The sequence below is a fragment of the Stegastes partitus genome, unplaced genomic scaffold (assembly GCF_000690725.1).
Source record: "Stegastes partitus isolate 25-593 unplaced genomic scaffold, Stegastes_partitus-1.0.2 Scaffold1, whole genome shotgun sequence".
Lineage (NCBI taxonomy): Eukaryota > Metazoa > Chordata > Actinopteri > Pomacentridae > Stegastes > Stegastes partitus.
The window spans coordinates 1,944,235-1,968,869 of record NW_007577732.1 but is presented as its reverse complement, the minus strand read 5'-3'; the positions used below and the strand labels follow the sequence as shown (position 1 = coordinate 1,968,869).

General features: G+C 45.2%; 1 protein-coding gene across 1 annotated transcript in view; it reads left to right on the top strand.

The window, feature by feature from the left end:
• Positions 1-24,414, top strand: part of jag1b (jagged canonical Notch ligand 1b) — a 30,057-nt gene extending 5,643 nt beyond the window's left edge. The window contains exons 3-26 of the mRNA XM_008305508.1: positions 2,103-2,154; positions 4,508-4,765; positions 5,252-5,312; positions 7,477-7,607; positions 7,704-7,823; positions 9,032-9,145; positions 9,235-9,348; positions 9,434-9,547; positions 10,001-10,047; positions 10,511-10,684; positions 11,123-11,273; positions 15,207-15,371; positions 15,497-15,610; positions 15,765-15,878; positions 16,047-16,160; positions 16,607-16,723; positions 17,432-17,459; positions 17,842-17,927; positions 18,537-18,650; positions 18,736-18,845; positions 20,521-20,766; positions 21,369-21,500; positions 21,766-21,907; positions 22,490-24,414. Of these exons, the coding sequence (XP_008303730.1) occupies positions 2,103-2,154; positions 4,508-4,765; positions 5,252-5,312; positions 7,477-7,607; positions 7,704-7,823; positions 9,032-9,145; positions 9,235-9,348; positions 9,434-9,547; positions 10,001-10,047; positions 10,511-10,684; positions 11,123-11,273; positions 15,207-15,371; positions 15,497-15,610; positions 15,765-15,878; positions 16,047-16,160; positions 16,607-16,723; positions 17,432-17,459; positions 17,842-17,927; positions 18,537-18,650; positions 18,736-18,845; positions 20,521-20,766; positions 21,369-21,500; positions 21,766-21,907; positions 22,490-22,965 (3,294 nt within the window). The 3' untranslated portion in view covers positions 22,966-24,414. The remainder of the gene's footprint in view (positions 1-2,102; positions 2,155-4,507; positions 4,766-5,251; positions 5,313-7,476; positions 7,608-7,703; positions 7,824-9,031; positions 9,146-9,234; positions 9,349-9,433; positions 9,548-10,000; positions 10,048-10,510; positions 10,685-11,122; positions 11,274-15,206; positions 15,372-15,496; positions 15,611-15,764; positions 15,879-16,046; positions 16,161-16,606; positions 16,724-17,431; positions 17,460-17,841; positions 17,928-18,536; positions 18,651-18,735; positions 18,846-20,520; positions 20,767-21,368; positions 21,501-21,765; positions 21,908-22,489) is intronic.
• Positions 24,415-24,635: the final 221 nt, after the last annotated feature.

Here is a 24,635-nt window from a genome sequence, read left to right as displayed (position 1 = left end):
ACAGAATCACTGTCTGCAGACCGATCATGATTTCTGTTCAGTCAACCCCCCAAAGGTCCTTCACAAGCCAGGAAAAACCCTGGATGTTGCATTTGAGTTCCCATTTTTAGGATGAGCTCACCACTGTGCTGTCACACGTGTGGGATTGTTGTGGCCGATCCTCCCAAACCCGGAGATGTTTCGAAATTCTGTACATGCAGTTAAATCTATTGTAATGAAGTAGTTGATTGCTGTTGTTTAGACACTCTTATGGAAAGTATATTAAAATGCTAACTGCTGTTTTGCAACAGTGTTAGGTGTTGAGCACAGGTGGCGAACAGCGAAGTATTTCCGTGATGGTACTTAATGTTTGGAGAGGAGCCAGGAGATTTTTGTTCTTACTGTTAAAATAACCAGCTGTAGGTTGAGTCGTGGTCGTAGATGATTAGGTATCACGTTGCCACTGACTCACGTACCAGTGTTGTGTGTCAAGTGATTGCAGCCAATTGTGAGTCAGAATATACTGTAAAGTCTGCTGCTGATGAGCGCTGCATTTCAAACAATGAATGCCCTGATTGCAGTGAAATGCTGGCACAGGATGACACAAATGTCTCCTGGAAAGATGGAAAGTTGAATGCCTGAGAAAACAAGGTAAAGCCATGAAAAAAAAAAAAGCTTCAGGAGTGAGTCATAGCCTTTTCTTTCTCTCGGTGGAAAGTGAACAGGGGTTTTCCTTCGAGCAGGTTTGTTTACCATGAAGTCATCGCAGCAAAGAGGGCCACAGCAGCGATGCAAAATATCTGAAATGCCTTCTAGCAGCGCTGCAAGGGGGCAAGCATGTGTGTGAATATAGCAAGTAGGTGTTTCTGGTGGATGCCCGAGCTCTGTAAGTGGATTACACTTTCTCACAATCGCATACTTTCTCTGTGTCGTGTGCACTCGCAGACGCATTGTCCATTCCCTCATGACTGCAGCGCAGGGCAGGGTGGATGTGTAAGCTGATATTGGTGTGAGCGCTACCGACCCTGAATCAGACAAAGCGTTTTCGGGAGTGCTGAAATCTAGACAGGCCCTCCAGAGTGTAGCACTCTTTCAGTCTCTCTCTGTCTCTTCTTTCCTGCCTCACTATCCACATCTCATACACATATTTTTATTTATTTTTTAATTCCTCCATTTTTTTTTTCCGCCTGTGTTGACATTGCCTAAAAAGCCATCTCGTTCAGCACGTCTGCCAGGATTGTCCACAACATTCATAGCACTCTGCTAAAAGTTAATAAATTAGCATGAAATTGAACACCCTCAAATACATTGCAAAACAGAACCGACTGTGAGCTTTTTCAGAGCGCTGGAAATCGTCCACCGGTTTCTCTCACCACATTTCATAAACATGTGGAAAAACTGTATTTGGGAAAAACAGTTTTGTAAAGAGCACAAGGTTACAGTGGCTAATATGAGGACATATTTTTGGCTTTTCAGGGTGAAGTGTTATTTTCTATGTGCTATTTCTCATCGTTTTCAGCTATTCTAGTAATTACTAGAGTCTGTAGGGTGCTGCTGCATACGGCTGTTTATTTTTTTTTTTTTGGGCGCATCAGACACCCTCCTGCTGGGTGGGTGTCCAGCTAGACCAGGCCGCTGCCCATGTGTCTGCCATTCTAATCATTTGAGAGACCTCTGCACCACCTCGAGCTTATTCTGTCTTAATCAGATCAACGGGACCATTGTTGCAAGTTCACAGCAGTTTCTGTACCAGGCTTTGTTGTAAGCTAACTCGATGAGAGGGAGATGAAACGTCATTGGGAGGGTGGGTGAGGTCATGGGAAATGGGAAAGTACTGGATTCGGAGGTTTCAAGTGCTGAAAGTGATACATTTATAAAGGAAAATATAGTCATCCTTTGCTTATTTAACATCAGTTAGGTCTGCCATTGTGGAATTATTAACTTACAATGTGATGTTTGTTCAAATTTGCCTGGTTGCTAAGAAAAACGAAAGACATCAGTCCTCTCTGCACCGTCACGGCATCTTTCAAAACGTTCATCACTTAATCATTGAATGGTTTTTAACTCCTTGATGACACTGCTCTCCACTAACGCTCCCTGTGTCTCTGTCTTATCGTCCCCAGAGGTCCTACACTTTGATAGTGGAAGCCTTGGACTTCAACAATGAAACCAGTGGTGAGTAGCTCCCCTCGTCTGGCATCTCCATCTTGCCTTCCCCTTTCTTTTTCTGTCTCCCCTCCTTCCTCACGGGGCAGCGCCTGGAAGGAGTTGTGCTGAAGGTCAGGAAAGGAAGTTTATTCTTCCTGAACCCCCTGCCCTCTTCTGCATGGTCCACTGGGTGTGTGTCTGTGTTAAAGTGTGTTGACAGGTGCCTGTAAGAGAGGAGAGCAGTTCAAGGAAGCACGGGGGGAAGAAGTAAGCGGGGTGGGAGGCATTTTTCATGGGGTGGGGGGTAAGGGGTAAGGGGTGGGGAGACGCTGCCTCCCCTCTATGAAAATGTTTTTATTTGGCCGATGACTGATGGCAGGTGCTGCCAGCCAGGGTTGGGGTCACACTGTCTCACTGTCACTGAGGCGTGAAACACAGAGTTCATCCAGCCGACCAGCCTGGCGCTGCGACCGACCCGCAGTCACAATGCGAAGGGGACACGGCCTCCGAGCTATGTCGCCACGTAGGTTAAAGTCACCTCTGGCACAGGTGGGCTGCAGTCATGTGCGGTGGAAGACATTTTGGCGTGCCGCTCTGGGTGCTGGGCGAAGAACACAGTGGTAACATCTAACATTCTGGTTGCCATGTTTGGCTGCAGTGAGACTCTGCTCGGTGACTCCAGAGGAGAGCAGGGCCTTAGCTCATGCTTGTTTATGTCTGTTCTAGCCCAACAAGGTTTCAGTCTTTTCTGCTGTATTTGCCGTTCCCCAGAGAGCTATTAGGGCATCAGTGTGAAAATCCCGCTGAATGTACACACTCATTGCTGGTTAAGCCTCTCTGAGCTCCGTCAGGTTAGACCACAGCTGTCAGCTTCATGCATTCTAACTGTCCTAACTGATATCTAACTGGATTCCTAATGAGAATAAAAAAACTTATTTGCAAGAACAGGCATATTCAAATTCCTACTCTGGAGCATTTTGAGTTTGAGAAAACGAGCTCCTTTTTTATAGCTGGAAAGTCTAGGTTTTTTAAATTTAAAACGATGTGTTTCTCCAGTATGACCTTTCTAAACTTTTAAAAGTTTGCCTGATTTATGTTTAGCTCCAAGCCAGGCAGCAGGTATTAAGAGTCTGCTACTCCTGACTCTGCAGGCTGGCAGTCGGTAGAGAAATGCCACACAGCTAAACTCTGGATTCCAGACCACTGCGAAATGTTACCGGGCACTGTGATTTCAGTACACTGCCCGACCCCCCCTATACACACCACAGCACAGCACGGTAAATAAATGACAGCGGGCCATCCCCCCACTGCATTGCATTGCATCATACTACACAGAGGAGCGATTCACCCCGCGGTCAGCCACCTCTGCTCGTGTGAGTGCAGTAAATAATGACCGTGACACATTTTTCATTCTCTCCCAGGTGGAAGATTTAGACATGGAGTAGCGAGTGCTACATGCGCGAGTCAATGAGCAGTGTTAATGTGCCGGGCTTGTTTGTGGACAGTGTAGCGTCTGGAGATTGGGCTGAGCATGTTTGCTCAGTTCGAGTGTGTTTGCTCTGTGTGTGAAGCTCATTACAGCCCTTGGCTCCCTGCTTGGTCCTTGCCCATTTGACAGAACTGTGACCTCTTCGTGTTTGACAAGAAAATAAGTCTCTTTCTGGGTCTAAGTCTGTGTGTGTTTTACAATCACAACATAGGCTGGGCCTTTGCTCCTCATCTAAAGTGTGGACGGACTCTTTTTTAAGTGTGTGAAAGTGTTGACTCAAATTTTTTTTGGGACTGCTGTTAACACAAAAATGCATGTGAGAAAGACAGGCTGTAAAAAAGTGCTGATGGCACACTGGCAGGCTTCCCAGCAGTGACTGTGGCATCGGTGTCCTCACGCTGTAATTTATGGTGGCTGCGGTAATGTCCTCGCCTGAGCAGATGCAGAGGGCAGCATCGGAGAGCAGTAATATCCTCAAGCTGTAAACCTGAGAATCAGAAACTAACCAGGGAGAGTTGGACATGGAGCGTGAGAAAAAAAGCAGTTAAAAGTGCTCATTACAGGCATCCTTTTCCTTTTTTCTGCATTTCCTCCTTCTACTTTTCTTCCTCTCCAGCGTGCACATAGTTGCTTAATTACATATAATCTGCTATCTAAGTGATCTTCTGCAATTTGTGTGCGTGAATTTTTGGGGCATTTTTGGGTTCCCACTGTATGATTTAAAGAGAACATTGCAACACCCAAAAGCGTAATGTAAAATGCTTCTATCCACTGTTCTCTCCCAGGCTCTAACATTTGATGAACATTAACGTAGTTGACGGGGAAAAAAATATTAGTTTTTCTTAATAAGAAATGTACAACGTTGATCGTGTCAATTTTTTTCTTTCGTAGGTGCAGATGGGAAGTTGATAGAGAAAGCCTCGCATTCTGGCATGATTAACCCCAGCCCACACTGGCAGAAGCTGACTCACAACGGACCAGTGGCCCAGTTTGAGTACCAAATCCGGGTCAGCTGTGATGAGCACTACTACGGCTTCGGCTGCAACAAGTTCTGTCGGCCCAGAGACGAGTTCTTCGGGCATTACACGTGTGACTACAATGGAAACAAAACCTGTCTGGAAGGCTGGTCTGGACCTGACTGCAACACAGGTAAGCCCTGCTGAGATGAGATGGCATGGCATGCGGTCATGGAAAACCTCACTTTAAATGATCGAGACAGTCGGATTAGTATTTATGAGCATGAATGAGTCTTCCACCACTATCAGCCAGACTGTAATCTGTGATTCATGCTGATACACTGTCTGTTGCGTGGTTGGCATTGAAAGACAGACTCTGTTTGTGAACTCCCACTGCTTTTTCCTCTTTCCTTCCCCATTCAAATGACGCTTTTGTTTGCCTCTAGTGCCAGGAATAATCTATAATACCCAAGAAATGAGCCTGGGCACTGGTGAATTAGTTACATGGCAGATCATGCATGGTTGTTTATCGACCGCAGTGTTTACTCTTGCTGACAGATACGTCAAAGCGGGAAGTAATTATATTATGTGCTTCTGTAATTAAAATGTGCTAAAAAAAAAATAAAAATCTAGTTAGCATGTAATGAAATGATTATTCCTCCTCTTCTTCTACTTCTAGCTATATGTCGACAGGGCTGCAGCACTGAACATGGATCATGTAAGGAGCCAGGTGGATGCAAGTAAGTGCCTGCTCCATATGATTTATTAGATTGTTATCAATAACTTTACTGCATTTTTACTGTGTGAAATGTCACTCATGGTTTCTTCAAGTGCCTTAACTTACCATGGAGGACAGTGCCAGATGCCTGTGGTGTAGATCATTCAGTCATGTAGGGATTGCGTCCAAGCACCAGTTCTGTCATGGCATCAGATCTTTCCCTGTACGTGCTTGCTTTTCTGGCCAAGAGACTATCAGTACCAGGGGCTTTAGCAGAGATGTAGGCTGAGCTGCTTGTAAATCTCTCGCGGAGCTTCGAACCAGAGCTGCCAGTCTGAGCAGAGGAGAGGCTCAACTGCTTCGATACCATGCTGGAAATGTAGCCCCCTAATGAGGCGAGCGTTATCAGTCAAATCGAGTGTAACATTCGGATGAGCCTTAAAGTGTATTGTTTGTGTAGCTAATGGCTTCCTAATGCTGTTTATGCACACAGCCAGAGGAAAAGCCAGGCGCAGATGGATATCGGAGCTGGGGCATTGTGTGCAGTAACAGTTGTATCTCATCCTCATCCTGGAGGAGGCCCTGCACTGCCCAACTCTTCCCACAGTTCAGGCACTGGCTGCTTTCTTAGTTGTCTGATTTGGCCATAAATCAAGCACAGGGACGATCAGGTTTGTTCATTTTGTGCCGCAGCTTTGTTGTTTTTCCCAAGCTTTTGACATCATCAGGTTTCTTGTAAGTGCTTGTGTGGCTACTGGCAGAACAAGAGGTTGAATTGCTTTAGTCTCTGCACAGGTGTGGCTATATTTAAAGCTCAGGGTTTAACTCTGTTTATATGCACTCTGCCAACAAACTCTCCAAGCAAGCTCTACTACTATTGTAGTCGGTGAGCAGTTTCCCACCATTGGGCTGCTGCAGTGTGTTCAACAACTGCAGTACATAGCAACATTGGCTGCAGGCGAGGGCACCCTCCTTGTCGCTAAGTCAGCAGAGCCACCGTTAATGACGTTCTCTGGGCTTTTCTTCCAGCCTAGTGAAACCCTCAGCTTTCATTGTTGATAATAGAGTAATGACAGTGCACCTGTGGAATAAAGAAAACAGTTATGAAAAGCATTAACTGCACATATAGACCGTTAAGAGTTGGAAGGTTAAGATCTTTATGTGCATCGGCAGTGCTGCACAATGTAATGTCCCCGGCAATTTGGCTGTGTAATAACTGTAAATGATTTGGGATCCTGCTGGGGATTCCTGCTCCACTTCTCATGGAGAGGATTAGCACACTTTTAAGAATAGCCTCTTTAATCACAGACTGAGGTTTACTTAACCACCACGTTTATTTTTACAGTCTGTCCGTTTCTTGAGGCTAATCAGTGCGCCGCTCCCCCCAGAGGGACACTGTGTTTCCTGTCGCTGGGCTCTGCGGCAGCAACCGTATCACCACCTCGCCACCTTTAAAGAGCGCACTTATCAGTTGGGCTCGATTGCCGTCTTAATTACAGAGCTGAGGGAGAAAACGGGGGCAGCGTTATCAGAGTAATTATGGACGTGGGCGTTTAGGTGGTCAGCAGGCTGTGCTCTCCTCTTCGACCCTGGGGCATGAGCCTGACTACTGACTCATGGGAACCAGGACGAGCTGCAGTGTAACAGCCGAGAGGAGGGCTGAACACTCCTCTCTGCAAGAATGTCGCCACTGCCAAGCCACAGGCACAGTGTCGTTAAAGGGAGCGTCTGGCCGCATGCTAATGTTAGCAGTGCTAAAGGTCCCATTGGAACTGTAATTTAGTGTTTTGTTTTTTTCTGTTTGTAAAATGCTAAATACTCCTCTGTTTCCTCGTCCCCAAGTATTGTTTAAAAGCTGTTGCATAAACACCCAGCTACTTAAGATTCATTTGTGGTCTTTTAAGATGCAGCCCAGTTGTGAGGGCAAGAATACTGCCTCTTTGTTTGTTTCATTTGTGCAGCTCCGTGCTGCATATGCTAATGTGCAGTTCATTAAATTCAGATTATCGCTGTATTACTGCTGAAGGAATCTGGAATAAATGGAAGATTAAGATATTAACATTTTAAGATACCACATGGATTATCTGACCACGCTTGGGAATTTTCCTGAATGTTCTGCACGTGTTGCTGTGCTCTGGCGTGTGTGTGTGTATTTTTTTTGTGATGGCTCTTTGTGTGTCTTTCAGGTGTCTGTACGGCTGGCAGGGACAGTACTGTGACAAATGCATCCCCCACCCAGGCTGCGTACATGGCACCTGCGTAGAGCCGTGGCAGTGCCTGTGCGACACCAACTGGGGCGGCCACCTTTGCGATAAAGGTTAATTTCCTTCTCTTGTTTCACTTGCAGTGTCTGTCGGAGCAGCTTGTGTTGTGTCCAAACAAACTCAAGCTGTGTGAAATGCTCTTTCCCCAGATCTGAACTACTGTGGCACTCACCAGCCATGCCTGAACGGAGGAACGTGTATCAACACAGGACCTGACAAGTACCAGTGTACCTGTGCTGAGGGTTACTCTGGAGCCAACTGTGAGAGAGGTACGTGCTGCTCAGTGAGATAACACTTAGCTTTCAGTTTAAATCATTGCTAGTAAGCGTGAAAAGACACACCTTGTGTTTTAATATATGATGTTTATTTATGACAGTGACTCATGCTGCTTTGGCTAAGTCTTAGATTTTTTTATTTTATTTTTTTTTTATTTTCAGTGAACATCCCTGTTTATTTCAAGCAAAGGACAGTCTATATTTAAAATGTAAGATTTGATCTCAAGGGCTTTCAGAATCGTGTTTGCAGTCACAATAAGTGGGAATGTTCTTGGCTCACTGAGCTTGCAGACAAAAGGTCAGAGGTGCCTTGAGTTTGTAATCAGAGGAGGTGGTAACTCGGCAATAATCTGTTTCCACTCCAGTGTAAGTGGCCCCCAAGTCAGGTAATCCACCAGTTTGATCTTGAGGGCCGGTCATCCCTTTTGCTCCTCGAGACAGATGGGTGTGGTGCAAAGGTTCAGCTGCTGCGAACACTTACCATGGAGATGATGGTTTTTTCCTCATTAAATCTGAGCCTCGCGGGGTGCTGACAGCTTAACTGCAGAGATGTCAGGAAACCGTGGCCTTCGTAACAGGAGGTCTGCAGACCAGGGGATACGTCAGGCTATTGTAACACAGAGGCCCCCAGGGTGCAGCACCGCATCCTCTCCCCTCCTTCCTCCCCACGGCATACCGAGAGCTGATCACCTCCAACTGCCTAGTTATCCTTTTGAGTGAATCATTCATTTCTGATTCATTCGGGGCCCACTCATCCCTAACTCCATAGAGGAGAAACTCTTCGGGCTGCCCCTCTCCCGCTCTCCCTCCCGCCGCTCTCTCATCTTGTGCCGCCTCTCAGAAGAAGAATGGCGGGGAGTCAGAGGGAAGTCACGGTGCATTGGTCAGGTCAACTTAGCATGAAAGATGATTTCCTGGTGGTGGTGGTAGGCCAGGGCGGGTAATGAGAGAGAGATAGGGGGATTTTGAGCGGGCTTTTGGAGCAGGGAAGGACGGGGTTGAGTTGATGGGTGAGGAAAGGAGTCGACCCCTGGATGTGCTCTGGTGACAGACGAGGGAGCTTTTCCAGGGATTAAAGTCCGAAACCAAAAATTTGTTTTCCTGCCAATAATGTGGCAAACGTAGATCACCTGATGCAACAGTGACATATTCTCATGGTAGCCACAATAGCAGAAACACATATACTGTCTTTCTGTTTGTAGCGGAACATGCGTGTCTCTCTAATCCATGCTCTAACGGAGGGAGCTGCTCGGAAACCAGTCAAGGCTACGAATGTCAGTGTGCGCCAGGCTGGAGCGGCCCATCCTGCACTATCAGTAAGACCACACTCACCCTGCACCCATCGAACGCCCTCATAGAAAATATCACGTTGATTAACCTGAATTGAACAATCTCTCTCGCACAGATGTTGACGACTGCTCTCCAAACCCCTGTAATCACGGAGGAACCTGCCAGGATCTGGTTAATGGCTACAAGTGTCACTGTCCTTCACAGTGGACGGGGAAAACATGTCTAATAGGTGACTCACCGAGCCTCTTTCCACCACTTCACTGCTGTCGGCTGCATGTGCGAATGCCACTAACCCCTTTTTTCTCCCCCTCTAGATGCCAACGAATGCGAGAGCAAACCCTGTGTCAATGCCAACTCATGCCGCAACCTGATTGGCGGATACTTCTGTGAATGCCTCCCTGGTTGGACGGGGCAGAACTGCGACATCAGTGAGTTGAAAGCTGTCAGCTGCAGCTGTGGAACGGGACACCTGTCCGGCGCCTGCTTCCTTTATTTATTTATTTCTCCTTGTGCAGTGCATGCTGAATTAAAGCGGCAACATAAAGGCGTAAAGCGAACCAGTTGGACGAGGCCAGTCTTTTCCTGCTGTGTAAATTAATCCGCTATATCATTATTAGCCCTGTGTGTGGCCGCGGCTGTGGTGATTAGGGGTGGCTCAAAACAATCCCAGGACTAGTTTCACTTGGCAGCAGACAGGATTGCTCAATACTGTGTTTTGCTCCGAATTTGCAGCCACATTATCCAAGTTTTGCACAGCACACTGTAGCTCCGACAATGTTTTTAAAGGCCCCTAGCATGGGAAAGATAAAGCACAGACTTGTTTTCAAAGACAGACTATTTAGTCAAGCTGTTCAGAATTAATCCTTTGTTTTCCTGTGCAGATATAAACGATTGCAAGGACCAGTGCCAGAATGGGGGAACTTGCAAGGTAGGTGTTGGGTCAAAAACCATCTCACTTTATCTGGTATCGCTGCTCTGTCTGCCAGCTTGTTTGTTTGTTTTATTGTGTCTTTTTTGTCTAAGCCAGAGACATTTACAGCGGTTATATAAATAGCTGCTGTAAACTGTTCTCTCCAAACCAACAGTGGAATTGTTGTGGAATTCCTCTGAAATCAAATCTGAGAGGAATGGGTTCAGAGAGGCTTCTAAGGGAGGGACACACAAGTTTCTTGACCACACTAGATTGAATTACCATAAACATTATTGTGTTGAGCCCGTGCCAGGAAAATGTGTTGAAATAATTGTGGAGCTGTGATAATACGGGTGCCCCCCCCCTCCTGTCTACTTCATTCTGTTCCCTGGTTTGACAGTTATTGTTTGGACTCCACCCTTTCTAAGCAGTTAATCAAATATGTGGCTGCGTGAGGTTAATCCCGGCCTCTCTTTCTCAGGACTTGGTAAATGGCTATCGTTGCTTGTGCCCCCCTGGCTTTGCCGGCGAGCACTGCGAGCGGGACATCGACGAGTGCGCAAGCTCGCCGTGTCTGAATGGCGGCCGCTGTCAAGACGAGGTGAACGGTTTCCAGTGCCTCTGTGTGACCGGCTTCTCAGGAAATCTCTGCCAGGTGAGACACGACTCCCACCAGCATCCCACACACCATTAAGCATGCATGCAAGCATCCTCCCTGCTATCATTTAGCATCTTAAGCTTTTTCCCCCAGCCCCCTTTCTGTCAGCACTGCTGTATCTGGGTTTGTTGTAAAGTTTTCCTGCCCCACCCTCTTAAATGGCTGTTGTTCCACAGTCCTCCTTTTTAAAAGGGAGTGCTTTGTTGAAGCTGCTCCTGGCTACAGTGGGATACATTCCTCAGCGCTGAAGCCCAGACTCAGAGGACGGTTCCTATGTCTCTGCCTTGTTTTTCCCCTTCCTCCGAGCGCTGTGCGTGTGTTGTTTCCTGGCACAGCCTGTAGGGAGGATGCTGTGGGTTTTGCTCTGTTTTCTGTAGCAGAAACTATGTCAGCTATCAGGTTCACCGCTCTCTATTCAATACCTTTTTTCCCTAGCTGGATATTGATTACTGCTCGCCCAACCCGTGTCAGAACGGAGCACCCTGCTTCAACCTGGCCACAGACTACTTCTGCGCCTGCCCAGAGGACTACGAGGGCAAAAACTGCTCTCACCTCAAAGACCACTGTCGCACCACCACATGTAAAGGTACGTCTCCTGACTGTACAGTAACCACAAGCTTTTTTGCTCCTTGTCTTTTTCCACAAGTCTTCTGAAAAGTGATCTGTGTAGCTTGCTGTAGTAAAATGCTGAATAAGGTCAGGTATTCACCATTTACCCAAACACTTTACCCACATTTTCCCTTGAGGTCAATACCTATATTTCAGTTTCGTGTGATGCAGTTTCTTGGCCAAGGTGAGCATTTATTTTGAGTGTGGCTCCCTTGATAAATGCCCCCTCCCTCCTCTCCTCAGCAAAGCTTTTCCAATGATTCTCCCCTCTCCTGAGTTCCCTGAAAATCTGGCAAAAGGCTGATAGCACCGTGTGTGTTCTTGGTAATGACTTGGTGGGCTACCTCTTCTTTTCCCCCTCAATGAATGTGCACATTTTTTTTTCTGTGTGTCTGTGTGTGTAATTGAGTGAGTGGACCAACCACAGAGTCAGATACCAGACGGTGAGATTCTCTCTGCTCTTGGCAAGAATTAAGTGATTACAGGGGAGCAAATTCACTCGGCTCTCCTAACCTGATCGGACAGGGGGAAAGGAAGGGATTTCAGTGCAGAGTGAAAAAGATCGCTCTGAATTGCTTATGAAAGCATAACAGCTTATCGTTGTTTCTCTTATCATTAATTTTTTTCCCCCAATTTGTTCACCGATACTGTTTTATCTTAGGGGATGGGAATTTTTAACCATTTTGTCGGCATTATTATCACCTTGTAGATCCCTTTCTTAATCCTTTGCTCACTCTTTCTGTGTCGCTCGATAAGCTTACTTGCCCTTTCTTTAATATAAATTACTACATGGTTGCATGACTTTGATTAAAATACCAGCGATAAACAAAATGCCCGTCCTTCCTTATTGATTGGAAGATAACACCACATTTAATGGTTTGGAACAAGTGTTAGATCAAACAGGGTTTCATCAGTTTTATTGTCTAACTGGCTCTGCTTGTTACACAACATCAGACACACTTCTGAAGTTAATAGACTGAAGTTTTATTGGCGATGACAATGTTTGCAAAAATCTGAATAAACACAACCCTAGAACAGAACATGACAGTACAAGGTTACATATGTGATATTGTACAGACAAACACTTGTTTAACTGCATATAATGCGACATGACAGAGGTGTACATACCCAAGAATGCATGTTCTTTTTTAAAAAAAAAAGTGCCTTTTAAGACTTTCTTTTTCTTTAAATCACATTTCCACTGTCCATCACTCATAATTAACTACTATGGTAATGGCTTCTTTTTGGTAAAGCAGTCTGCAAGTTGTTTTCTTGTTTTGCACCACGAGCGCTGGCTCAGTCCTCTGTGTTTGGACATGTTCTTCGATGCTGCTTATCTCCAAGCAGAATCTTTTTTTTTTTTTTTTGGACTGAGTCTGTAGACTTAAAGGTATCAGCAAATGAACGATTATCTGTCACAAAGAATATATAGTGAAGCATGTTTAGCATCAACAGGAGTCAGTTCAGAGAACCGCGTAACCAGAGAAATAGCATTTTCAGTTCCATCAGACATCAGCCAGTGTTTCACCAGCAAGTGAGCTCTGCAGAGTCCTCTTGACTGCCAAGAAATGAAGGAAAAGTTTCCATTTTCTTCCATTAGAACAATAAGGTGCCCTCCTTCTGAAAAATTTCGAAATGAGGCAACATGATCATCTTGGGAGCACTACCTCTGCAGATCCTTCTCCCTCCTTGCAGACATAGTCTTGCTCATGAAAGATCTATATGTATGGACTGTATATGATTTATGTAGTTTTCTTGGTTTATTGGTAGTTCCCCCAGTCAGAAGTCACAATGTCTATTCACATATAACAGAAGTTATGCCGGCCTATGTCCACCTTAGAGAATAGATCTGGAATGGTGTGTTGGAGAAATTTTGTCTGTCCCCAGTATGACGTCACTCACATGATAGGAAAGTACCCCAGTTACACTGCAGTCCTGAACAAGCTAAAAGAAAACAGCCAGATTAACTGTGAACATTTTTCCTGCTGTTCTCAGGACTATTTCCTTCACTCTGTTGTGCTAGAACAATGAGGCATCTGCCAGGCCATACACCCACTTTATGAGCTTCTATAATGTTCCTTCATAGTCAGCCTCAGGGGGGAGGCCTGATGTAAATGTCACATGACAGTTGTGTTCCCTGTAGGAGTGCAGAGTTTCTATGCATGGAATTATGCGTCCACTTTCTTTGACAAATAACTGCCACAAATAAGTCTGGAGACACTGCAGCACATGTCGGTGACTCCCCCACTTTAACTGCTCAAAGCCTCTTGCTGCTAACCGTGCTTAATCTGACAAGCGTCTCTTTTAAGGTGCAGTTTGATCTGGTGGAGAAGCACTTTAAGTGCTCATTCTGAACTTCCACAGACACATTGTTATCTCCCCAACTCTTTATTGTCTCTTCTAGTTTGGTCAGGTCAAATAATAGTTTGTTTGTTAGCCATGCATCCTGATTGTCGTTTTTGTGCTACCATCAGGAACAGTGACCTCTAGTTGAAGACTTTTTCAACTTAATCTGTGTTACTTTGGTGGATGAACAGGAGATTGCACCAGTTTGTGTGTTTACCTGCAGTTTCCTGGGACTTCTCAGAACCTGCCCTGTTTTCAGACGGACCTCAGTTTTCTGCTCTGTGACCTCTATATGTCCTTATGTTGTCATTTGTGTCTTGTGCTGCTGCATTCTGCGCCTCAGTGGTTCCATCAAACTCTGCTGCACCTCGGTGACAGTTTCTGTGCCCTCCATGTTGTTGTCAGCAGCTGCTTTCATCTCCTGCCTTTTTGTATCATTTTCTGTTGTGTGCTCTCTATAGTCACTTATCTCGCTTGAGATAGCGTGCCCTAATGCAGGTTCCTCCGTGTCTGACAAACACATTCTAACCCATGACAACTCCAGTAAGTAGGGCTGATTCTCCTGTGACCTCAAAACAAACCCACACTTCCGATGTTTAAACATAAAAAGCCTGTTTGATGACGTGTTATGTATATACCCACAAATAAATCACCCTCCCGTCTCCATAGGACACAGAAGACTGTGGCACCAGCCCCTGTCAGTGGACAATCCACCCTCTTGTTAGCCACTTCATTTTTCTTATCTGTGTGACGTAGTGGTTTACGCAGCGCTGTCCGTGTACTTTCTGAACTTTGCGCTTCTGTAAAAGCCTTTCCGGATGCATGTAAAGCAGAAATGTGTTTTACCACCCGTTCACCTTTTGTGGTGTCCTCTGAAGCACTTCACTTCATGTTATTTACCATTAGAGTCCAGTCCAATGCAGTGTCACAGTCACAACCACAACCACCGCCTTTATTATTATCCCAGCGTTCGGTTGTAAACTGCACATATGCATTGCTCCACAGGCTATAATATAGCTGTTGTCCATATTTCAAGTTTTCTGCCATATCTCTCACTTCATCACTTTTGAACTCTCACGCTTTAGTACAGAACAGTTTCTGGTGCATGATTACTTAGACATGGACAAAATGTTTCACTATTTTAGAGGACTTATTTGTGGTCAAAATGCTGTCTGCACCAAACTGTGTGAACTAGTCAGTAATGTGGTGATAAATCACACCTGGTTTGAGTTCATTTACTGCCACTGTTTGAGCAGTTCTGTGCAGAATGATGCCACATTTTGCTTTTTTTTTTTTTTTGCTTGACGGGGTCAGAAACTTCTGCAGTTTGTCAGTGGAAGCATGACCAAACAGTCTATGAAGTTTCATCAGGATTTTGTGTGCCATCTTCACGACGTCCTTTCGGTCCCTTCACAAAAGCAACTTCCCTTTTGCATTCTAGCACAAGGCCACATGTGCGATCTTATACCAATTTGTCTAAATTATTTTGAAGCAACCCGTACAGAGGTTTACATATGCAGGAATGCACTTTTTAATATCTGAAACCTACCACTTCTCTCTGCAGTGATTGACAGCTGCACAGTTGCCGTGGCATCCAACAGCACACCAGGAGGAGAGCGCTACATTTCGTCAAATGTGTGCGGACCTCACGGCCGCTGTCGGAGCCAGGCGGGGGGCCAGTTCAGCTGCGAGTGCCAGGAGGGCTTCAGAGGCACCTACTGCCACGAGAGTAAGGCCCGATTCTAAACACAAAAAACAGAATATAAGGCGCAGCTGATCAGCGTGCTTTGCACTGTCGAAAGCGTCGTCAGCCTCACGTTTTTTTCTTGTCTTTCACTTTTTCCAAATTTTCAGACATCAACGACTGTGAGAGCAACCCGTGCCGCAACGGGGGCACGTGCATCGACAAAGTCAGCGTGTACGAGTGCATCTGCGGCGGTGGCTGGGAGGGCGACCACTGCGAGATCAGTGAGTAGGACCACTTACACTGTGACCTCAAAACAAACCCACACTTCCTTCAAGGGACTGCTCAATCCATGTTCCAACATAAAAAGCCTGTTTGATGATGTGTTACGATATGTGCCCGCACATAAATCACGCTCCCATCTAATGCCTCCACCAGACATAGATGACTGCGGCACCAACCCCTGTCATAATGGAGGGACATGTCGAGACCTGGTGACTGATTTCTTTTGCGAGTGCAAAAATGGCTGGAAGGGAAAGACTTGCCACTCCCGTAAGAGCCCTTTTTTTTTTTTTTTTGTTTTCTCCACACCCGTGTAGTCTGTCTGTGCAGGCTCATGGTATGTGCTTATGGCTGTATATAATTACCCAATCTTCTATGAAGTGTATGTGTTTGTTCAATGTCACGTGAGCAACGTTATGATTTTCAATGTCCCCTCAGGCGAAAGTCAGTGCGACGAAGCCACATGCAACAATGGAGGCACCTGCCACGATGAGGGTGACACATTCCAGTGCAAGTGTTCCCCAGGCTGGGAGGGTACAACATGTAACATAGGTGAGTCACACAGTCAAAGCGGTTCACTTTACTGTTTCGTATTTGCACACGCTCATTCACTCAAATGGACAGAGACAAAGAAGCTTGCTCTGTGGGAGAGCACCGTCTTGTCTCGGATATTAATCAGATCTGTCAGATCTGCGAGATCCACAAACAGTTTTTATCCCTTCACTCTGTCAGCGCTCCCTTCCCTCTCCTCTCCCTCCTCGCCCGTTTCTCCCTCTCCTGTGAGTGCTGACAGACATCCGCTTAAAATCCCTGATTGCACTGACAGTACACTTCAAAGTCAGGGAACGTAGGGAAAAAAAAGCGGAAACCCGACCGAAAAAAGCCAAACCAACTGCTCAATGAGTTCTGTAACTGCGCAAGGTTTTTGATTGCTGGGGATAATCCCAGCTCACGGACAAAAATTCAACTTTGCATTTTTCTCTCTCTCTCTCTTTCAGCCAAAAACTCGAGTTGTCTTCCGAACCCATGTGAGAATGGAGGTACCTGCGTGGTGGAGGGGGAGTCATTCAACTGCGTCTGCAAGGAAGGCTGGGAGGGTCCCACGTGCACCCAGAGTAAGCAGAGCAGTGGGGGGAGGTGGATAAAAGTGGACAGTTATTGCTATTAAATGATGATAAACCTCGCACTACCTAGTTCAGAGGTGAAGTCCTGCATCTGATTAAAACCGACTCTCCCATCATCTTTTGATCTGTAGCTTCTTCCCCCTCGTCTTTCCCCTCTGCCTGGCTGCTGCCGGCCATGAGAGGAGAAAGGGGAAGGAGGAGGGAGAAAAGGGCTCAGGAAAGTGGAGACAGATGTTTCTCCCAGTCCAACGCACACCCCTCTCTCTCCCCTCTCGTCGCTGCATTCTTGTCCAAACAGTGACATGTCTGCTTGTTCTGCAGCCCTCCTCCATTTCCCTGATTTTCCTGGGATCCCTGCCCTGTACTCCAAAACATAAATTCCTCTTGTAACTTTTGTAAGGGGGAGAGAAAGAAACAGCCGGGGGTGGGAATTTGGGTGTGGAGGTGTTGTCGACGGCGGTGGGGGAGCTTGAGCTCATTTTGGAGGATGAGAGTCGACTCTGTTGTTAATAAGGCAGAGTGAGCAGGCAGTGCGTCGTCCAGGCCTGACCGGCCCAACACGCCTCTGCACACGCAAGCTCAGGCGTGCCATTTGCTGTCATGTGTGCTAAACACTCATACATGAAAAAAAAAAAAAGCAACACACTCACTCCTTTCTGTCTGTCTCTCCCTCCCTTTCTGTTTTTTTTTCTCTTTCAGATACCAACGACTGCAGTCCCCACCCATGGTAAGTGGAAGCCAAACATTTCCTGTAGATTTAAACAGATGTAAACAAGCTGCTCCTCCTGTATCGGAGTTTCTCACCTGCAGGCTTTCTCTCTTGCTCGCTGTCTCTCTGCTGAGAACCGGGCATACACCCTCCCTTGTCATTCCTGGGATGCAATCGGCAAACCCTTTTTTTTTTGTGAACTGCCATGTGTGGCTCTTGTTTAAACATTCACTCCCAAACCCAAAAGAATAAGACTGACTGCTGTAATTGTTTTTTGAGAAATTGTTATCATGTCGCCTGGTGAGAAAATTGGGACAAGAGGAGCATGGATATAAAGCAGTGTGCAAAACAAGCCCGGGGTCTCCAGAGATACAAATTTTCCCCTCTTTGTTTTCTGCAGCTACAACAGTGGAACCTGTGTCGACGGGGATAACTGGTACCGCTGCGAGTGCGCCCCAGGCTTTGCGGGTCCAGACTGTCGGATCAGTGAGTATTAACCCTGCCTCCAGCTTCCCCCCCCCGATCCCTGTTTGAGCCGTCAGTTAGAGCATGCCTGGGCTGCGGGACCGTCACAGTCGCTCCAAATGGAGGGTCTAGTCGGCCAATTATCTGTGCACTGGGCTTCAGGCCAGGCCGAGCCATTTCAGTGTCACTCCAGCGGGCCATGCTGCTGTCCCTTGGGGGAAACCAGCTTAGCAGGCCAACAGCTAATCAGCCATGCTCTCTGACACTGATTACACAGATTGTTTTCCCTCTTAAAGGCTTTCAGATGGCCACATTCTTTCCCATTGCAAACCCTTTGTTCTGCTAAGTCCAGCCTTTAGCTCCTGCATACCTGCTAATGATGCTGCCTTTTAAGAAAGCTGCGAGGGGGCAACAAACGTCCCCGGCTGATTTAAAGCATGTTTGCTTGTTTTTTATTAACTGCCGTGTATGTGTGTGTACTGTTCAAATGACACATGACCTCAGTGAATTTAGTTTAGGAATTAGATTTGTGTGCTGACTGCTTAACCCAATATTTGAATGCTGTCTGGCTGCGCTCTTTATTCCACGAAGGAACTATTCCTTAGCCCTCGCTCTTCTCCTCTGTGACAGATATTAATGAGTGCCAGTCCTCTCCGTGTGCCTCAGGCTCCACCTGTGTGGATGAGATCAATGGATATCGCTGCCTGTGTCCACCAGACAGGACTGGATCCTATTGTCAAGAAGGTAATAAGTCTTCACAACCTAAATCCACTCAACAAAACACACCGCTTCTTATATATGCCTAACATCGTGATTGTGTTTAACACAGTGACAAGAAAACCTTGCTCTGTGAATGGACATGTCACCCCTGATGGAGTCAAATGGGACGAAGACTGCAACACTTGTCACTGTTCCAATGGGAAAGTTATATGCACAAAGGTATGTCTGAACAAAGTGTATTAACCGTAGAAGTAAAGCAGTTGTGCTGCCGTGAAGCCCGTGATATCAATGTTTACTATGAACCAAAACAACTACCAAAAACGTAATTGACTCAAAGGCTGCGTAGGTGGTTGTGTGTTGCTCTTCAGACATGGCAGGTAGGGCCATGTTGGGCCACAACAACAACAACACTCTGTGTCACAGGGTGGAGTTGGCTTGGGAGTGTCAAATTCTATACAGAGATGATACAGTTTGTTTTGAAAAGAAAACACAATGGCACTGTTAGAAATTGGTGTCAGATGCCATTTCAGAATCTCCCACAGTCACACTGGGTGAAGATTGGCTGATTTACAGTAGTGGCCTGAAGTAGCTCTATCATTACCATGCTCGTCTAACCACCAGATGAACAATGGCGCTTCACTGATGCGTCTTCCCCTCAGGAGGAAATGCATCATGAGATGAAAATGATCTGGGAGTGTAATATGTACTGAAGGCCACAGTTTTAAACATAGCCTGGTGTTACTGTACTTTTACTAACAGTAGCTTGTGTGTTTCATGCGGATTACAGAAGCATATCCCTCGGCATGCAACGGAGACAAATCTTTGCAAGCTACTGATATCCTTGCCTGGGGAAAAAAAATGGTGTTTCAGATTCCTTTTCTCTAATCTATTTACAGTCTGTTTGGGACAGGATATTGAATTTGTGGTAGTTGGTGCTCTAGACACCTCTCAGTTGGTATCAAAAAAAACCCCTGAACTGTCAAAAGTCAAACTGGCCTTGAATGTCTGGACAAATTCTGAATATTTTTACTTCTTTTAAACCAAATCCAGCAGGTGGGTTTTAGATGCATGATGTTTAAAATAAATAAATTAAATTATACCACTTACCAGAGCCAGAAACTGGATTTTCCACTTTTCAACAGACATATACAAATCACCTGTGACTTCCAGTTAAGCTTAAAATTTATATATTTCATTACAGTATGTTTATTCTACATGTCGTGTTTAAAATTAACCATTTGCAATAACCAGATTCTTTAAAAAAAAAACAAAAAATTATATTGTCCTCTGCACAACTGTAAAGCCATTACTGACTCAGCTGCGACTAACGGTCACATGACAACAATTCTGGGACTTTTTGACTGAATGGCAGCGTATTTTTACACAGAGAAGATATAGTAAAACATTTGCAGTCACCATTTTTTTCAGTATTGGTAACACCTGTAGGCACATGGACAAATATTGTACATGTTGATTCCACTTTGATTCCAGAGAAGAAAAAAACATGCAATATCAACTTTCATTTTTTTAATGATTCATAGCATTCTAACTTTGTTACACTGAACAGAAGACATTTCTTAATTCTCTTCCAGCCATGATTTTGCTGTTTCCATAGAGGTGCGGGACTGAAACATTAGCCCACAGTGAACAAAAAATGTGACGGGAGCAAAAAATACCCAGAAACTGCTTGTAGTCCAGAGGGTTCATTTAAATATAACAGTTTTAGACATTTTGTTCAATGTGATTCATCCACTGCACACCAGAAAAGTCTGTACAAAATTACACAGAAATCCATTTCATAGCAGTTGTACATGTGTTAATCTGGACCAAAGTGGTGGACTAAAGAAAAATCTGTGACATTATATCAATGCCTCCATGCTTTTTTTTCCTCCAGATGTGGTGTGGTCCTATGTCATGTAAACTGGGTGCCAAAGGCAGAGGTGGGTGCCCCTCAGGCCAGAGCTGCATCCCCCTGAGGGAGGGCCACTGCTTTGTTAAGCCCTGCCTTGAGCTCGGAGAGTGCTGGCGCTCCAACCCTCCCCAGCCTCCCACCAAATGCCACCCCAGCTCCACTTACCAGGACAACAGCTGCGCCAACATCACCTTCACCTTCAACAAGGAGATCATGCATGCTTATCAAGTGAGTTACCTCGGCACCAGAGAAGAAGAGATTGAATTAGCGGGTTTTAGGGTCATTTTTCATGCCTCTCATCTACCACCTCTCTGAAATGAATGGGAGCAGCAAACTGTGAAAGATCAGGTTTTTAGGAGTGCTCACCCATCCCTCCAGGGCAAAAGGAGACTCCTGAACAATTCAGTCAGCTATTTAACTGTGCACCAAGAGGAAAGAATGCAGAAATATTTCTCTTCTCTTTGTATCTTTTTGCTGGCATCCAAGTTTTGGTGTTCCTGAGAATCAGGCATTCATGATTTTGCAGCTCATGCCAATCCCCTCTTAACCAGACCGCAGTGTGAGATTAATTGCAGGATAATATGGATTTGAGCTAAACAGGACCACTGGCGACTCTGTCACCACATAGGATGATCACTCGCCAGCTGCCTAACAAGCATGACAGCAGATAGTGACAAGCATATGAGTCTGTGGTCTTTAATCTAAATTAGGTGGATTTCAACCAGATAGGATGTTGAACCTACTGCCAAAATGCAGACATAGCTCCCCCCCGATTGCCCCCTATTTTTCCATATGTGTTAAAGTTCACTTTATCTCTTCTTTGTGTCCAGGGCTTGACTGTGGAGGGAGTATGTAAGCAGCTGAGGCACTTGTACATAGTGAAGAATTTCTCCTTGGAGCATTCTGTGTCCATAACCTGTGACCCATCATTCTCAGCCAGCAACGAGATCCACGTCTGCATCGTAAGTACCTCCTCCCACTCCCAGTCTGCCATATGTTTGTCTGCCTCTATTAATGCATACACAAAAAAAAACCCTTTTTGATTTATAGCCTGCAGCATGCATTCCCAGCAGCACATAGAAAGGCTCTAATGGAAAATGTGATGGATTTAGGTTGGGGTATTTTGTGTCATCAGTTGACAGCAAGTAAACACAATCACTGGCAGACAAGATAGAACTTAAACCTAAACCAATTGACTTCAAACCTCACTTTCTTCTTTGCATTCAGTCTACTGAGGACCATCGCTTGGACCGGAGCCCCATTAAAGAAATCACAGACAGGATAATCGACTTGGTTAGCAAACGCAACGGCAACAACACCATCATCTCCGCCATTGCAGAAGTCCGTGTGCCAAGCCCCAGCAAAACTGGTATGAGTCAAATCCAAACTCCTATGAAGTTTTCCAGACTTGCAAACACTTGTGTGTAGAAACTGGTGGGAGGATTTGTTTTTTGTTTTTTTTAAAGATCAGATGAGATAGAGCCAAGCCCTGAATATGACAGTAATGCTGAGTACCAAAGAAAAACGTATGTGTATCTGAAAAATAAGTCCTTGCCCTCCCACACAAGTCCGACCGCCCAGGTCTGCCATCTCAGGGCAGTTGTAATGGAGCTCAAAAGGATCTAGCCAAAATTTCGATGGAAAGAGCAGAGCTGCTTGGCTACGTGGCTTTAGATTGGCTCATACTGCAACTGGCTGGACTCATAGTAAGACTCTCGCATGTGTCCACCATTCATCAACACTGTGACAGCAGACTGCCGCCATGGCCAAGTAGAAGCAGCCTCCTCCCCTGTTCAGGGCTCAGAGGTCAAGTTGTGCTGGCAAAAGCATGCTAATGATTTAGCAAGCTTGACACAATAATACAATAAAACCTACTGTGCTTTGTTTAACTGGAGTCAATTCTTTTAAATCTGTTGCATCTCTTTGACCTGTAATTGTCTTCTTCCATCAGACTACCTAGTGCCCCTCCTCAGCTCCATCTTCATTGTCATCTGGGTCCTCGTGCTGGTCTCCATTTTGCTGTGGTGCATGCGTCGGCGGCGGAAACAGAGCAACCACAATGGGACATCAGCAACCGGCTCAGAGGACAACACAACCAACAACGTGCGGGAGCAGCTTAACCAGATCAAGAACCCCATAGAGAAGCATGTGGGCCTCACAGTGGCCATCAAAGACTACGAAAACAAGAACTCCATCATTGCCAAAATAAGGACAAATCATCCCGAGGGGGATGAGGACGACAAGGAGAGGCACTTACAGAAAGGCCGCTTTGCCAAACAGCCAGCATACACACTGGTGGAGAGGGACGAGAAGGCGCCCATCTCCAATCCCAACTCAACATCCAAGCATCCTAATTGGACTAATAAACAAGACAACAGAGACTTGGAGACAGCAAACAGCATAAACAGGATGGACTACATAGTATAGCAGACAGCTGTGTTGCCGTGCAACCAAGCCTTATGCCTTCACACCCAGGTGGTGGGTGAAACAGGGGCGCTTTGGCATGTGTAGATAGTAAACGGTCATGTCAGTAGTGACCCCACAGTATTTTCAGATATTCCCCGTGTTAATTTAAGTTCTGACAAGCTGGCTTACACTGGCAGTGACAGTTGCTTTGGTTGGCTGGAAACACAAGGCACTGGTATACATTTCACTGTAGAACTAGTTGCAAAAGTGTCCTCCTATGCATTTCATTTCCCTTTTTTTTTTTTTTTTTTAAAATTCTGTGGACACATGGAAGGGGCTCCTGGTGTAATTGTTGTACAATGACTAAAACTACCCGACGTGTTCAACACTAGAGCTAATTATTTTTAGTATGTGTTTGAATTCTTTCTAGTTCTGTTTGGAGAAAGAGCCTTTTCAGCTTTAGACTTCAGCAACTGTCAAAAGAGAAAAAAAAAAAGATCAACTTTATTATTTATTTTTATTTTGTGGGGGGTGGGGAGGGAGAGGAAAGGGTTCAATGTCAGCAGTTGCTGCCAATATGAAGAATTTATGTGACAATTTAGAACATGTAGATATGTACATTTTTTTTTTATTAATCATTGTGTATATTTGATTTATTAACTTAATAATCAAGAGCCTTAAGATATCATTCCTTTTTATTTATATGTTCTGTCTAGTTTGAAGGTTTTGATAGCTGTGGAAGCCTACCATTTCTTTCAATGACTAAATTTTTTTTCCAACGCATTCTATAAAAGCCAAATTTCAAAGAAGACAAAAGATGGGCACTTTGGGCCTGAAAGAAATACTTTTTTTTTTCTCTCTCTCTCTCACACACATTTGACATTTCATTATTTGTTGCCAGGACCTTAATTGAAGGCAAGTGAGGTTAGGACAACAAAAGACCACAGCTGCTGTAAGGATTGGACATGGTGGCAGACATATTGCTTGCCACTAATGGATAAATACTTAAGGGAACAAAAATTCTTCTGCAGCTTCAGTTTAACCCATTGACATATTTCAAAGGGTGTCAAAATCTACCAACTTGCGAGGCAAGTCTCATCAACATGACACGCCAGAATTCCCATCTGCTTTAGTCAGCGTAAAATCATAAGCTAGACCATGAGTACTTGAAGAGTAGGGGGGCAATGGGAACACTGTAGAATCAGATCAAATACACTGCCTTGCTCTGCAAGAGTCTGCTTTGTTTCTGTGCACATTTGTTTCTTTTTTTTTTTTTTAATTTGAGGCTCTTAAAGACAAACATGTTTTATCTCATTTGTTAACCCTTTGAGATCATGGCAACATTTTGTCCTATTTTTGACTTTGTGTTATGAACTGAGAATTATGTGTTGATCTGGCAATATATTTTTGAAAGTCATATTTATTAAATATTTTGTATGAAAAGAGAATTAAAGTTGTCTTTGTTCTGGAGAGCGAGTGAAGAGTCTGTCTGTGATGCATCAAGCCAAACATGTCAGAGCATATGAAAGGTTTCTCATGCAGCTGGCGTGGGAACTAGAGCTGGATAGACATCATAGACTTGAGCAAGGTCTCTGTCCAAATATGTTTACAGCTAATTACGTTGTAGCTAGCCATCCTGTATTAAGTCAATCCTGGAGACAAAAATACCGCTGCTCCTCATGATCCTTAGA